Raw genomic sequence first — 16,634 nt, forward strand, 5'->3', positions numbered from 1 at the left:
TGCATTGGGTTGGCCCCACCCATGCTATGCATGGTGCAAATCTGTGTGCCCAACCCATCAAAACATGACGTGGGCCCCACCCAATACATGTGTTTGGGTGGAGTTGGTGGGACCCACCACTCAACGATGCATGGCGGGGCAGGAGGAGATGTAAATGATTAGCTCTAGCCGTTTGTGTGGATATGGTAGCCCACATAATCAAGACATTAGGTTTAAAATGGTGGGCATGATCCCAGGAATCCAACCGACCAGTTAAAATGGAACCCAATAGAGTATTTAAAATGGTTGACCCAATCTAGGCTTAGTATCGTTTCCCCACTATTTCGGATGAGTGAAAATAATCGATGAATTAATAGGGAAAATAATTTCTAGCCCAAAACTGTATTAGTGAAAGTTAGCGGCCAAATATAAACCTAATTAAGTTAGCGACTCCTAAAATATGAATTTCATTACAACAATAAACATCCATGGGAACAATCATTCACATATGAACTGTGTATTACATAAAGTTAAACTATTTGCTTTCCAAGGACATTAGCACCAACACTATGCATCCCCATTTTCTAATCAGTTGAGTTTTCTAATTAGTTGAGTTAATAGAGGATTAAGTGAGGATAATTAGTGGTGGTGGAAGTTATAATGTGCTTTCGGCACTCAGAGAAAGTCCCAGTGGTCTTAACAATCCCACACAACCCAAGTGCTGTTAATTATCCTACAATGATTTTTGGGGCACAACCAGTTTAGGTTGTGTTCCATTACATGGTTGGTTTAGATCATCCTAAGATGTGATCTGTACAGTACAATCTGAAAAATACGGGATTATGGATTATAAGGGCTTACACTATATAACATCTAAATCATTTGGGTTTTCAAGGGCACCCAGGGTCCACTTGGCCTGCCCAGTTTTTGATGTGACCCGTACCGGCCGGGTCAAATTTCATAGTGACCCGGATCCCTTAAATTACGGGCAAGCCGGGTGGACCCACAGGTCCACGTAACTGTCTACCTGTCACTACACATTTGATTGATCTAGGTCAGCTATAAAATAGGCATTACATTTGGTCTCAACATGATTCCAATCACCAATTCTAGTGTCCAATAAATATCGTCTGATTTAGTTGGGATACGATTTAAGACATAGAGCGCCGTTTCTAAGGCATATCCACAGGCTTAGACACTGCTTTCTATCACAAAGAATCTACCTCGTCTCTCGTATGGATCTGATAAAGTATTTGTTCGAGAAAACAGCCAAAAATACATATGAATGGATGTTATGATCGTCCTATTCGCATGATTTTTAGGCAATTAGAGATCCAACGCCTATCGATTATTGAGGCATTCCTCTCCAGTTTATAGTCTCAGTCCCAATTATCATTCATCAATCGAGATTCGAAGAAGAAATGCCAAATCAATTGAAAGTTTGAAACCCACCAAATAACATAACACTCTTAGCCCATGAATGGCATTTTCATGGCCTTTTCTTCTTCCTCCATCAAAACCACCACAATCTCAATAACCCTTCTCCTCTCTTTCCTCTTCTTCCTAATCTTCCCTCCTCATTTCCCCCAAAACCCAACATCTTCTTCCTTAATCGCCCACAAATCCCTCCTCCAAACCCCCAACTCAACCTCCCCATCTTGCTCTTCAATCCACGAAATCCCCCTTCAAAAACGCTGTTCATTCTCCCAAACCCACTGCCATGGAGACTCAAATGGCCTCTTCAACTACTCCTCCCTTCATTTCTGCCATTTTCGCGAAAACCCATTTCTCTCAATTCTCATTCTCTCCCTCATTCTCCTCTTCCAATTCTACTTCCTTGTCAAAACAGCCCAAGATCGTTTCTCAATTATTGTCACAAAACTCTCAACCCATCTCAATCTCTCTCCAAGCATGGGGGCCGTAACCCTCCTCGCGCTAGGCAATGGTGCGCCCGACGTGTTCGCGTCCGTGGCCGCGGTCCGGTCCGGTCATGCCCGGACCGGGTTCGGCGCCATTCTCTCCGCGGGCACCTTTGTTTCTGCCTTTGTTGTTGGTTTTGTTGCAATTTATGCGGCCCCTTTCACTGTTGATCCGGCCCCGTTTGTTAGGGATGTGTTCTTTTACTTGATTGCGGCATTGGCGTTGTTCTATGTTTATCTTAGTGCTGAGATTTTTCTCTGGCAGGCTATTGGGTTTGTTGGGTTTTATTTGTTTTTTGTTGGGTTTGTGTTTTGGATGGATGTGGTTGTGGAGGGAGGGAGAGGGGATGGTGAGGTTGAGATGGGTTTGATTGGGGAGGGTCAGAAGTCTTTGAAAGTAGTGGAGTTGGAATATGGAGAAGGGTTGGGGAACAAGGATGAGGAGAAGTGTGATTATGGGTTTTGTGGAGTTCTTCGACAGGTATGTTGTAGATTGAATATAGTTTTTTGTTTGTATGACATTATGTACTAACTTCATTTAGTAAAACGCAATGTGTTCTTGAATTTCAATTTGGGAATTAGACATGGGTATCTCCTTACATCACATTTGATTTTGCGTCATACTTCCAGTTGGATAGTGTTTTTATTTTTAGGTAAGGAGACCTAAGGTTTAATTTTCAATGTCATTTTTGTTGGTGATTAGTCTGAAGTTGGTAGGTAAATAGCTCCTTTGTCTTTGTAATTTCCTGCAAAGGAACTTTGGTTGTAATGCTTTGGTAATGATCACCTATTGATTATGAGATTCAACATATATTATTTAATGAAAGTTTGGATTTTGAAAATCTAGTGCTGTTATGTGATCTAACTTAGATAGGTTATTAGTTGTTGAGCTTTTGTATCACAAATAATGATGCAGGGTACAATGTAACATTATATGGGATTGATGCTCCAAGCCAAGTATCAGATCAAAGCAATTAAAGGGGAAAACTATGTATAAAATAAGCTGATTGACACAGCGAAACACTCCAAAGTGATCAAGGGAAACATCTATTCTCAATAATCTTTAGAGATATACTACAAAACCCATGTAAGGAGATGTGGGATTACCTCCAGAAGGTCAATCAAGCATGACTGTTTCGTGTCGAGTGACTTAGCCCGGTACTCTCAGGGGAGTAAGGATATACAATCATTTTACTCAGGGTTTATGGCCCTCTGGATGGAGCAGGATATGCTATCCCTACAACAAATTTCAAATAGCTCACATAAGGAGTAAATGCAACTTCAGGAAAGGAGTAGAGTTATGCAATCCCTGATGTGATTACGCCCGGAATTTGAGACAACTAGGGCTAGTATCATTAGTCATGGAAACCTTCCAGATTAACATCTCTCGATGCGATAGCTTCTTGAAGTAGAGACTCGGATTCGGATTCGGACTCGGACTCGGACTCGGACTCGGGCTATGATAGATTGTGAACACATCCTCTGATAGAAACAGACAGAGGCATTGATATTTGAGCGAAGTCCAATGCTGCGAGTGTCAAGGAGTATGGAGTACGGACATGTGGCATCAAAGTGTAAGAAACATCATACTTGCTGTTATTGTTGTAGAACTAGTCAGGTTATTTTCGAGTGCATTAAGCGACCCGAGGCCTGTAGTGGTGGTTGACATGGTCCTTCTCGTGGAGTTGGTACCTAGGGACATCATTGAGATTGTGGAGGTAATCAGTTAACACCTCATGGTGGTGGTAGTGGAGCCTCTTAGTGCTTTTATGACCACGGCACTTCCCTTTTCTGATGCCTTTCAGAGGATTATTCAGGAGACTATGGTTGTGGTCTTCCTAGCTCGATGTCAATGGTTCTTTCTACTAGTAGCTTCTAAGGTAGTTCTGGCGAGTCTTCTTCTTTATGGTTTGGATTCTAGTGCCTCCAACCATTTTTGTCTAGAATGCACAAGAATCTCTCTGCCACTGTGAAGTATTGTGGTCATAAAAGAAAAAATACTTACTTCTAATGATGATTTCTTACACATTTTTGGACGTAGTTATGGTTCCCTTTCACTTTCTCTTGATCATTGTTTACGTGTTAGGGATTATTATTGGTGAAGTCTGATCTCAGTCTAATTTGGAAAGTATTGTTCACTCTACCCCGACTGCTCTTGCCTGAAGGCGGGGGTTCGGGGGCGGTAGCCCCCGACCCGAATTTTTTAGGGTATTTTTATACTGGGGGTTGTTTCGTACTTTCATGAATTAGGGTTTTTTCTCTTTATTGTAACGCGACTTAGAACGCCATATAAAAGGGATGTGATATCAGGAGATGCCCTAGAGAGGTGTGAGGGTTTGTAATCTTTCCTTTAGAATAGTGGAATCGTTGGCTTGTTGCTCTGCCGTGGACGTAGCCCATACCAAACTGGTTGGGTGAACCACGTAAATCTGTGTGTTCTGTGTGTGATCTTTCGTTTTATCTTTGCATCGTTATTCTGCTGCGTTGTTAATTCCTAACAGGGATGCTTGATTTGTTCGTAGTTTATCTGCACCTTTGCTTTCCGTATGTCAGAAAATAATTGTTCTATCCCATTCTCTGCTGGTGATTGTGTTATACAAGACCCGCACACGGGGAAGGTGATAGGGAAATTGGTAGGCGTTGACGGGTATACTTTTTTTACTATGACATGCGGTTTACATCATCCTCTATTTGTTTGTTTTCCATTTCTTCCACTGACTTTCAGTTAGCAAATGATTTGTGATCTTTATTGCATAAATGTGTAGGCTATCGAAGATCGATTAGCATCCATGTTATTTTCTGATCTGATTATTAATAAAGGTGTTGCTTCTCTTGTTTCTTTTCCTTCAAATTATGATATATGTTTTAAAAAGGTGGGGGTGGCTCCAATTGAGGAGAAGATGAGAGAGCACGGCTTAAGATGGTTTGGACATATCCAACGTTGGCCTTTGGATGCTCCGGCGAGAAGAGGCGACTCGTGCCAAATTGATGGAGTAAAAAAGAGGTAGGGGCAGACCGAAAACAACCTGGGTAGAAACATTGAGGAAAGACTTGATAGCTAGGAACATAACAGAGAACTTGACCTTGGATAGGATAGAATGGAAGAAAATGATCCATGTAGAAGAACTAGGATTAGAGCCGGGTAGATTCATTTTACGTTCTTCATGAATTTTTTCTAAAGGACTCATTTAGCCGACCCCAACTAGTTTGGGACAAAGGCTTTGTTGAGTTGAGCTGAGTTGAGTTGAGCTGAGTTTAGTTAGTAAGAGCACTCAGTTGTCCTTTCTTGTTAATAATCATGTTACTACAAGACTATTTGCACTTGTACACAGTGATATTTGGGATTCAGCACCAGTTTCCACTCGTCAGGGTTATCACTATTTTGTTACATTTATAAATGACTTCTTTTGATATACAGGGATTTTTTTTTGTTCTGAAAAATGCCTGATGTGATAGATGTACTGGCACATTTTTTTTCCAACGATGAAAAGTCAATTTCCTACTGTTATAAAGATCAGCCGTTCTGATTCGGGGGGGGGGGGGAGATCCTTTCTAATGAATTTCAACAATTGCTAAATAAGGAGGGCATCCTATCTCGTAGGAGTTGCCCTTACACTCTTCCGTAGAATGGTGTTTCTGAGAGGAAGAATGAATATCTCTCAGTGATTCATATGCTTCTGATTGATTCTCATTCTTCACACTACCTTTAGCGTGAAGCCATTCTTACTATTGTTCATTTGATTGATTGTCGGTTTTCCCATGTTTTGAAAAATAATCCCCATTGCTTGTTTGGGAAATCTCCTAATTGTTCCTTATTTCATATATTTGGTTGTATATATTTTGTTCACCTTATGATCTATGGGAAGGTTGGAAAGAAGTATGATATAGCATGGAGTCAAGACAAAAAGTGGTGCGGGAGTGGGCGCCCCCTCCACCTGGCTTTTTCAAGATGAACTTCGATGGTTCAAGTTCTGGAAATCCCGGTCCGACAGATATTGGAGGTGTTTTGTGAAACGACTTAGGGGAGGTTATTTGGGCCTTCACAGGGCCCATTGGAGAAGCGGATGCGTTGGAAGCAGAAGTTCGTGTAGTTCATCAAGATCTTAAGCTAGTGGAGCAAAATCAATTGGCTTCCTTGGTGGTGGAAGGAGACTCCTTGAATGTGATTCGGTGGTTAAAAGGATCGCATAACCACCCATGGAGATTTGATAGGTTCTTTGATGAATTGTTTGACCGGATTGGTTCATCAAGTATAGTGTTTCAGCTGTGAGAAACTCCGCTAATTCGGTGGCGGATAGACTAGTGAGGGATGGAGTTTCTAAAGAATCACTAACGTTGTTTCATTCCCTTCCCACTTGTCCTTGTATTTGTGGTTTCTTTGCTCCTCTTTTTTGGTTGTTCTTTTGTACTTTGACCATCTCAGTTTCTCTTTTTAATAAAGTTTTTGGCTATCATTCAAATCTCTCTCTCTCTCTCTCTTGGGCCCATAGGGTTAGGGAAGTTCACTGAGTTAAGCTGCTCAAAAACCTTAAAATGTTGGAATGCTGGAAAGGGGTCTTGTATGGGTTTTTCCCTTGTTCAAGTCAATGGAAAACTCAATCTAGTCAATTGATGGGGTTTTTAACTACTAATACTCCGCCAGGCCAAAAAATAGGTCAACATGGTTGAGTTCCGACTTGGGCTGGTGTATTTTTTTTAACATTTATTGCAGGAATATTAGAACTGATGTTTTTTTAATTATTTGGAATGTAAGAGGAAACACGTTCCAACTGCCATCAAGCTGTAGAAGTCATATATCACAGTAAACATGACCAAGCCCCTTACCAATAGATTTTGACTCCTATTTATAAACATAGCCTTGGAGATTAGATTCTAAAATTATCCTAACTTGAGAGTGTGGGGCCCCCTTAATCATCCTGCTTTCAGTTGCAAGGGAACTTACCTCGCCCAATTCCAGTCTAAGGGGACATCAGGACATCTCATATAGATCACTGGCGACAAATGTATGGAGAATCCCCCTAGAGAAGGGACACTAGAGCCTCTTGTCTCAAGTTTTGTATTAGATTCAAAAAAGTAATGCCTCTGTAGAGTGGAGGTCTGTCATGATAACCATGAAAAAAAATGTGGCGCTGTTAGCCAGTTTTCTTCAAATTCAATGAACTGTAAATAATGTGCCTTGGGTCTGTACGATTCTGCGCTTCTTTTTTCCAGTCTGTTAACATATTCACAGTTGGGCATGACCTGATTGGATTTTGTCAGAAATCCTCTCCAGATTTTACATGCGACCTGTTTTGAGTTTATTCATTACATTGGGATTCAGGTTTTGGCTTCTTGCGCTGAGAATTAATCTATGAAAGCAACATTTCTCTTGTTGCTTCCTCTATTTGGAGCACCCTCTTTTAGTGGGAATGGTGATATTATTGTTGGTTGTTCACTTGTAGATTATTGGTGTTGGATGAGTGGAAATAGATTGTTCCTCAGATCTTTCACATGTTGCACGAATTCATAGGCAAAGAAGGTATTCGTGACTGGCACATGTCAGATCCCGATATTTATGCATTATGGTTTGACACTTTGGATTTTATTCTTTTTTCTTTTTTCCCACACAATATAAATGTACATTTAAAATACAGTCAGTCTCTTTCGGAAAAAAATAAAATAAATACATTTGATCTCATCTATCTTAATAGGAAGCTTTTATATGGAAATAGGACACAATATCTATATAAATGAGTGTCTCCTTCCAAAACCCCATACCGTTTGACTAGTATAAATCATCAAATTCAAATATGATTAAAATATACCATTTAGTTCGGGAATCTCAGTTTCCATCCCGTATCTGTGCAACACAGGAATTCTTCTCCAGGCTAAGATCCTGTGCTGGATGCAGTTTATATCAGGTTTTGTATCTTGCATCGTAGTTTATCAGTTTATTTTAAGTCCTTTTTGTGTCATTGCTGAGAACATGTAACCTCTTCTTGTTCAGTTCATTTATGAGGTGATGGTCTCTATCCATATTCAGTGAACTGGCTTTTCCATTGGGAATTTAGTACTGCATACTTCTCATTAAAAGAGGAGGATGAAGGCCACCAGAGATATCTCTCGACTTAGTTGCAACAGTTGTATTGCACCAGAGCCTATGTTTGACTTTTTTCCATGATTAAGCATATATTGTGGTCGGCTTCTGATTTATTGGGATTTGCATTTACGAAGGAGCAAAATGATGTTGCTCTCGGCTTTTCAAGAAAAAGGAGCAGAATGATGTTGCGCTTGACTTTCATAAAAAAAAAAAGTGAAAAAAGAAGAAGAAGAAGAGTTGCTCGCGATATTTGATTTACAATGTTTACTTATGACCATGTGTTTGGTTCCCCATCTGTAACATGACCACTCAACTTTACTTCTTTGTAGAAGAAAATTGTACAAGAAAATTGTACTCGCATCATCCTGTTACTTGGTGTAGGCAGAATGTGTTGCTCAACAGGTTATTAGAATATTAAAGATCAAATATTTTAATATTAAAGATCAAATATTTATAAAAATCTTGTTTGTGCAGCATTTTCTCAGCTCTTCCAGTTGTAAGTAACTGAGACAGATGTTTGTAAAACTTGTCTTTCTACAGCATTTATCGTCAGTTCTTCCAGTTACAAATAATTAAATGTGGTCATTAGTTCAGCTGTTAATATTATTTTGGTGATAATGGTTTTAACTTTGAAATCTGTTATAGAGATGGCCCTGACTCTGCTCTTGGTGCTTGTACAGATTCCAAGGTTGTGGGAGGTTCCAGTTTCAATTCTTTTAAAGCTCACAATACCATCAACGGCACCTTCCGATTGGAGCAGATTCTACTTTTCAGCCAACATCGCCCTATGCCCCCTCACCCTATTATATTCATGCAGTTCCTTCATCCCACTGGATCATCAAATTATATTTCTCCTTCCGAGTACCCGTTTCCCTCTCTGGTCCATTATAGCCTTTGTAAGCTTCTCTCTTGGATTAGTACACTACATGATCGAAAAGGTTCCTCCAGAAACCGAGCAAATGCCAGCAATTCTCGTTGCCTTTGTCATGAGTGTCTTTTGGATATCAACCATGGCGGGCGAGCTCTTGGATTGTTTGGCAGCTGTGGGGTCCATACTAGAGCTCCCACCAGCACTTCTTGGGCTAACAGTACTCGCATGGGGAAACTCAGTAGGGGATCTTGTGGCTGATGTGGCACTTGCCAAGGGGGGCCAGCCCGCGATGGCAATGGCTGGGTGCTTTGCGTGCCCCATGTTCAACATGCTTATTGGATTGGGAACAGCGCTAGTGATACAGACGGCTGATGTCTATCCAGAAGCATATGAGCTTCGTTTCAATATGGGTATTGTGGTAGCCTTTGTGTTCTTGTTCTTGAGCTTGATGGGGTCTTTGTTGGTCGTAACTTTGTTCGGATTCAGGGTGCCCAGATTCTGGGGGTTCTGCCTTGTTGGGCTCTATGTTGTTTTCATTGCCGTAAGCTTAATCATAGCGAAGCTTTCAGGGTGAAGACGGGTTCCTATCAGATTTTTTTGGGAGGAAAATTTTCACTACTTATCATATTATAGCAGAGCGGGGTGTCGGGGCTGACCAATGTGCTAGTCATCAGCCAATAATATATATACATTGATGATGAGCCGTGCTGCGTCAGTGTGGAAAGGTTTCCCACAATATTCACCTAAAAAAAAGGGTGGCAATGTCGCATCTGAGCTCAACCAGAACTTGCGTTCTATCTTTAAAAAAAAAAAAATGATGAGCCGTGCTGCCTGATCGCTGCCTGATCAAAGTGTTCAATGGTTAGGGATATAAACGGCACCTCGCGACGTGTTTGGAAGTCGAGTTAGGTGGCAGAGAGGATAAACTTTGTGAAGTAATGTGAGTAATTATATTCACTTGGTAATTTTTCATGTGATTATTAGCCAGAATAAAACTGGTTCTCGGCATTGTTTTGTTCCATTCTCTAATGTATGATTGGGCATTTGCAATGTGAAATGACAGTAGGATAATTGTAGAGTTGTTAATGCGTTTTCATGAAACTTCGGTAGTGTTGGATGTAGAAAACAACCATTGTTGGATTGTCTGAATCTGCATCTGTAAATAATATTATTGGATTGATACTGACGACGAGCTCCAAGTGCATCATAAAAAAATTAGGAAAGTAGGAGCCTTTCATCATCTTAGGAGGTGAAGAGTTTATATTGAGACATCCTTATGTCCATTCACTCTATAAACATTTTTATAAGTCTTAAAACATTAGTAAATTATGATGAGGAATAAATGAATCACAAGTTAATATTATTTTTATTTTAGAATCTGATGATATGCATTGGCAAACATTTTAGAATTTTGGTAAATAAAGAGTTCTTTTATCACATTTTAGTAACACTACAATGCTGTCATGAATGTTTTTTTTCTTCTTTTCACCCGCTGTTGTTTTCTCATAAAAATAAAATTTCATGTCCATTATTAAAGTTTCCTATTAGAAAATAGAAAAAATTTGTGATTCTAAAATAAAATTTTGCCATGAAAAATGAGTTAGCCAAATGCTAGAAAACTCACTTTCCTAGATCCAAACAGCCACTACAGAAGAAGGATGTATTCTAAGATTTCATAGACTAACAATGCAAATTTTCATTCTTGGGTTTTCTGGGTCTCAACTTTTCTTTCCTCATTTTAGCATGTTTTGAGGTTCCTAGATGTTGAAATCATGGATGGGTATACATTTTCCAATCAAAATACAGGTGACTGAATTTTTAGTTCTTCTCAAAGAGCTGATGTTTATCTGATATTTTGGGATGTACTCTCCTGTTGGTGGTTTATTGCTTATACAATCCTCTTTTTTCTCCACCATGACCTATTTTTTAGGCTGCTCTGATCAGAGCTCCTTGTCTCCATCAATCACACCCAAGTTAACTACCCTCTCAAAGTTGGGTGGGATATGTCATCCACTTGATGAGTCACCCACATCAAGCTGACTCATCCTCTCCCATAAAATTCCCAATGCACACGCCATGTAATTGATATAGACAACTATTTACAAAATTAATTTTTATACAAAATAATAATTATAAGTATAATTTTGAAAATCAATATGTGTTCGGGGGTTTATCGCATGGTGATTGTCACCATTGGTCACGATCAGATCTCCGATCAAGGGCTGATGGCCACACGAAATAACATTTTTTTTGTTCAAAAATTTCATAGAGGATTGTTTTTTATTTTTGCAACTTTTCAAACTCGAGGTATTACCAAACATAAAGGGGCTGTTTGGACACACGGATGTTAGAAACCAGATTTTAGGTTGAAAACATGTAAAAGAGAGTTCATATCATCAAGCTGTTGCATGCTACGTTGGCAAGGTTTCTTGGATTTTAAGTAAGAAAACTAGGTTTTAGAAATCTCTCCCGCATCCTGAGATTTCTAAAACCTGGAAACATGGGGTGATCTGCTGCTCTCTTGTTGCTGGGAAGAAGGGCGAGAAATCAAAAAACGACGTCTGGTCTCTTTCTACTCGTGTCTCCCATGTACAATTTTGAGGAAATCCAGGTTTCTAAAATTCGCATATCCAAACGGTCCCATAGTATTTGAGATACTCTTAGAAATCAATCAATGGGGTTTTAGTGTACTCTAAAGGATATTTGAGGTTTGTTGTATATCCGTTAGCTGGTTCATCAGTATGCTTGGGCTATTAGAGATCCGAGGGGTGCATTTACCAAATGCTAGGTCCACTCTCTTGCAAAATCCTGTAAATAGAAAAGCAGCAAAGCACTTGGCTCTTTAACTTCCCTGTCATGAGCTGGTGGTATTCATTCCCTACTGTTGAATTGGGAAGCAAGTGGCTCAATTTTTTCCTCCCTTTCCCTTTATTTGAAGAATGACATGTGAGAATATCTTCTCTCTTTTAAAGGGTTCTATCCTTTCAGTATGGTCCTTAGTACATGCCCAGATGCTTAAAAACTTGTCTGGTCAATCATTGACTTGGATCACCTGACCAAGTTCAGGCTTTAGCCAGTCAATAAAGCTTGACAAACTCGCCTGAGTCCATGAAAATCACAACTTGATCTAGGCAACTCGTCTAACCCACTAGGTAGATCACCTGACTGAGTTCATTCTCGAATGTGTCAATAAAAGTTGACAAACTCGGCCGGAGCCCATGAGAATCACAGCTTGGTCTGGGCAACTTGTCTAAACCACTAGGTAAGTCCATGCAGGAGTTCAAGTTTTGAAAGTTTGAAACATTACCGACTCTAACTACTCTCTGACTTTCACCTGAAGGTGATGGATGGCCCCCTGCAGAAATATCACTTTTTTTTCGACCACATGCGCATGTATTCGCATGTTCTGATAATTTCACTCTCCTTATTTGGTTAAACACTTTTCTGATTGGCCTTTGATAGCTTCTTGTGAATTTTTAACAGCCCACGAAAGTTAATTAGAAAGTGTAAAATAGAGGAGTGCCATTACCAAAATATGGGAGTCCAGATATCATTCCTTTCATAATTTGTTATCACATTAAACAATGGCTTAGCGTCCCTTTGGGTATCTCTAAACATTACCTGTATATAATCATATGCAAATGGTTCTGTCGTTAAACATTTATTTGCAAATAATAATTTTAATTGTCTTAGGAATGCCATGGTTTATAGCTTCCAAAGAGGCCTTAATATCCTATTTGCAAGTAAGATTGGGAAATGATATCCCCCCTCCCTAAACGGGTAAAATTACACCCCCCCCCCCCCCCCCCCCCCCCCCCCACCCCCCACCCTAACGGTTTCTGTGAGAATGGTTCACTGCTTGAGGATAAATTCACCCCCTTTAACATTTTCTTTGCCTATAAAAGGGGGGATTTTATCCCGGGGGGAGGGGAATATCAGTCCCCTTAAATTAATTTTACCCGTAAAGTAAGAACTAATGTTTGCAACATCCAAAAATGCCCTTAAACTTCATACTCAAGTAAAATGAGTTAATTTGTCCTACATCCTACAGTGAAAACCACAGGGACATGGCAATTCAGTCAGTCTCCTAAAGATGAATTTAATCTACATATCACATATATTGTCAGGGTCAGAAAACACCCATGTCACATTCTATCCTTTGTTTTCATACAATCACAAGCTACTCATCATCCATTCCAATACTCATACATCTCTTTAAATTTTAAACCCACCTCGACCAAAGCAAATTCAACTTGATTAGCCTAAGTAGAATGATTTACACACCCCTAATTATGTCTCTTTAACTTTTGGATTACAATAATTACAACACAAGTTACCACTATTACTTCCATGGGAGACGACTCTAGATTTATCAGGCTGTCTAAAGGAGTTGGTGTTGAAGGAAGCGAATCTCCCTGACCGCCTTTTCCTTCTCGGCACGGACGACTTAGGAATGAAAACTCCTGTCCCCTTGCTTTCTCTTATGCATGTCTGCTCGTAAACGAAGGGCGAAGGCATCCCAATTGGGTGGGAGAAAGCCTGCTGTAACAATGACTAAAATCAATTTCTCATCCCAAACTATATCAAACTAAGTAACCAAAACTTCAAAAATGAGAAGATAAGAGAGGTTTATATACCTGGTGAGAAGTCGAGGAGCAACGCTTCGAAGAGTCCCCGCCATCGTCGTCCATGATAAGAAGTGAGATTTGCTTGCTGAGGTCTGCAAAGAAGACATCATCCTCTGGTTCCATGGCCACTTCCATATCTACTACCACTAGATAGAGATAGTGTCTGACACTTTTTACTACAATTCTCTCTTCTTCTCCCTGTTTCTCTCTTTCCCTTTTTTTCTTCAGTTGTGTGGCTATGAATTTAATAGGAGGGAATTGAGGGTGAGGGAGTTAGGGTGGTGGGGTCATGGGTGCAGTTGGCCAAGCTGTGATAAGTCCCCACAAATATCATATACTGATATTATCCGGTTGGATGAGGTTTTTCCGGCAAGAAGCTTGCCAAGATATCAAATCCAAAGATAAGACTCTGTCTCTCTGACATCATTCACATACATGGCTGTGAATGAGAGAGATAGATCTATGTCTGTACCTCATCTCTTGGATTCTGTTATCCACTCCCTATCTATATGGAACAAGGCATGGTTCCCTCCACGTCAACCACTTGACCATCAAGTTGGGAGGATTCAAACACTAAGCCATGTGGTGGTTTTGGGCCCACCCATGTTACCCTCTTCTCTTTCTCTTGAAACAAAATCCTATGTACATTCCTCCTTGTCATTCTTCTTCATCTTCTTTTTCTTCTAGTTTGGATAAGTAGTGAAGAATTATACCCATCTTCTCATGCTTTACAGTTCTTCTCTTCTTGGACAAGGGGGAGAGGTGTATTGAATTATGGGTGTGATCTATTCCACACGGTTTGCTTACTGGCATAGGGACCCAATGGCAAAAAGTTGTGACAGAGATACAGCTAGAAGGAATTGTGGGTTAATGATAATTAATTATCTTTTATTAAAAAAAAATGTGCTTTCTAATCATCATTTTCATAAAGGAGCTGAAAAAACCAACCAACCAGGTGTTGAACTTGAAAAGTTTAATTCAAACAATTTCTAGTTATTTTTTATGTTAGTCTCACATAGAGGAAGGCATGTGACCCCAAAAAACTATACTACTCACCAACCCTATCTGGTTCTCTCATGTCTACTGTGAAATATAAGTTGTTCAACGACCAATCTCTACTTTCATTTTTGTATTTCTAAATTTTATATATTATTTCACCATCCACTTTTGAGTCTCTAGTTCTCATCTTCCAAGACTCTGTTGGTTTTGGATTTTGATAATTTATTTTGAGTCCAAAACTGATAATTGGACTCAAAATTGCATTTAATTTTGAGTCTAATGTTAGGTACCTAACCAATAAGTCAAAAGAGTCAGGACTTATGGAACGCATTAGGCTAGGCCCTTTAAACTTGCCTCATACCAGGCTGGGTCCCACCTAGTCCCATACCTTGGTGGGGCCCCACTTATGATCTTTACATTCTATCATGCTTGTGCATTTGCCATTAACGGCGGCCCACTCTATGGCGGCCGTCTTTCTTCCGAGTGACCATTTCCACATGTAGCCCCTTCTGCAGCGGCCTTCTTTGTTGTAGCTTTTTACCATGTAGCCATTTTCAGGTAGTCCTCTCAAAAGTCACTCCCCTTGGGAGGCTCGAACGCATGATGTGGTGGCTGCTCTGATACTAAATATTAGGTATCTAACCAATATGTCAACAGGCCCTGGGCTGACATAATACGTGAGGCCCTTTAAACCTATCCTATACCTAGCTGGGTCACTCACAACTAGTCTCATACCTAGGTAGTAGGGCTATCAATGGATCCATACAGTCCAATGGATTGTCTGAATCCGAATGTTAATGAACGGGATCTAAACATATGAATAGGATCCATGGGCATATTTCTGATCATCAAATCTGGGATCCGAAAAATTTTGGATTGTGTATGGGCAAGCCACAGATGCCCATTGGATAGTCACGATCCGAAATGGTTTACAAAATTACCCTCCAAATTTTGTTAATGCTAACCTTTCTATGAAGGTTATTCTGGTCAAAACCTCTCTTATGACTTAATGAATCACATGGAATGCGATTTCACTCATTTCATTTCATAGAAAACGAAGGAAAAGAGAGAGGGGTTTTGTTCTTTATGCATCATTTTCTTTGATAATAGTTATACATTATATTTGTGTATGTAATTTTGATTAGTTTTATTGTTTACAAGCATTATTATACATATAGATTAAACATAGATAAATTTTTAATTTAGTTGAAGAAAATGCATAGAAACACACTAATAGTGGACTGCCATTCAATCTCTTTTTAAAAAAATTAATTGTTTACTTAGCATAGTGGGACATAATAGGACATTTCGATGGACGGTCCGAATTAAAATGGAACGTGATCATGATTCATGACATGGAAGGTAGGATCCGAAGAACAATCCGACTCCGACCCAACCGAAAAGGGATTTGAATGCATCGTGACTATGACATAGGTGGATCTGACCCGAAGTGGATCCGTTGACACCCCTACTAGGTAGGCCCCCCACTTAGGACCATAACATCTAATTATCAGTTTTTCAAACTGGATTCTAAAAATCTAATCTAAAACAAACAGAGCCTAAACATTTAGGCATTGAAATTTTGATCAACACTAGTTTCTAGGCTCAAAATCAATACTAAAAAGGGAAGTGATATCTCCCCAACCCCTACGGATAAAATCCTCCCCTTTAATGTTATCCGTTAAGTTTTAAAGGCCAAAAAAAAAAAAAAAAAACGCTAAAGGGGGTGAATTTATCCTCAAGCAATGAACCATTCTCACAGAAACCCTTAAAGGGGCGGATTTTATCCATTTAAGGTGGGGAAAATATCATTTACCTTTTTGAGTCAAGGCCACAATCCCTTTCATTGAAATATCCTAGGTCGGTCTTACGTTGTACATAGATAATGAAAAAAAGATGGATTTATGTTGTACTGAGAAACGAGGGAAAGAACAAATTGACAACATCGTCCTTGCTACTAGACCCCTTTCTATGCATGTATTTTCCGGCTTGACTCTCAGAATCTTTTGCTTCTTGGGTGTGGGAAGCTTGTGTTGCGAGATGAATAAAGGTTGTACAACAACCGCCAAAAAGAGATGGTCATTTCCGTTGGGGCTGAGATAGTTACACAAATCAAATTGGTTTTTGGTGGCTGACAAAAACTTTTGTAGGCACCCTCC

At 39.8% G+C, this 16,634-nt stretch overlaps 1 protein-coding gene and 1 long non-coding RNA gene across 2 annotated transcripts; one reads left to right on the top strand and one right to left on the bottom strand.

Annotated features, from left to right (window-relative positions):
* Positions 1–1,093: 1,093 nt before the first annotated feature.
* On the top strand, positions 1,094–9,934 carry CAX11 (cation exchanger 11). The gene is made up of 2 exons (XM_077363029.1): positions 1,094–2,379; positions 8,658–9,934. The coding sequence occupies exons 1-2, from the start codon at positions 1,456–1,458 to the stop codon at positions 9,420–9,422; spliced, it is 1,689 nt and encodes a 562-aa protein (XP_077219144.1). The 5' UTR covers positions 1,094–1,455; the 3' UTR covers positions 9,423–9,934.
* A 2,996-nt stretch (positions 9,935–12,930) lies between these two features.
* On the bottom strand, positions 12,931–16,045 carry LOC143852825 (uncharacterized). The gene is made up of 2 exons (XR_013236868.1): positions 13,486–16,045; positions 12,931–13,390 (listed from the first exon to the last, which is right to left on the bottom strand). It is a non-coding gene; the product is annotated as an uncharacterized LOC143852825 (long non-coding RNA).
* Positions 16,046–16,634: the final 589 nt, after the last annotated feature.

This window comes from Tasmannia lanceolata, unplaced genomic scaffold (assembly GCF_043159265.1).
Source record: "Tasmannia lanceolata isolate RefF3 unplaced genomic scaffold, GAP_Taslan_0.1 ptg000019l, whole genome shotgun sequence".
In the NCBI taxonomy this organism is placed as follows: Eukaryota; Viridiplantae; Streptophyta; class Magnoliopsida; order Canellales; family Winteraceae; genus Tasmannia; species Tasmannia lanceolata.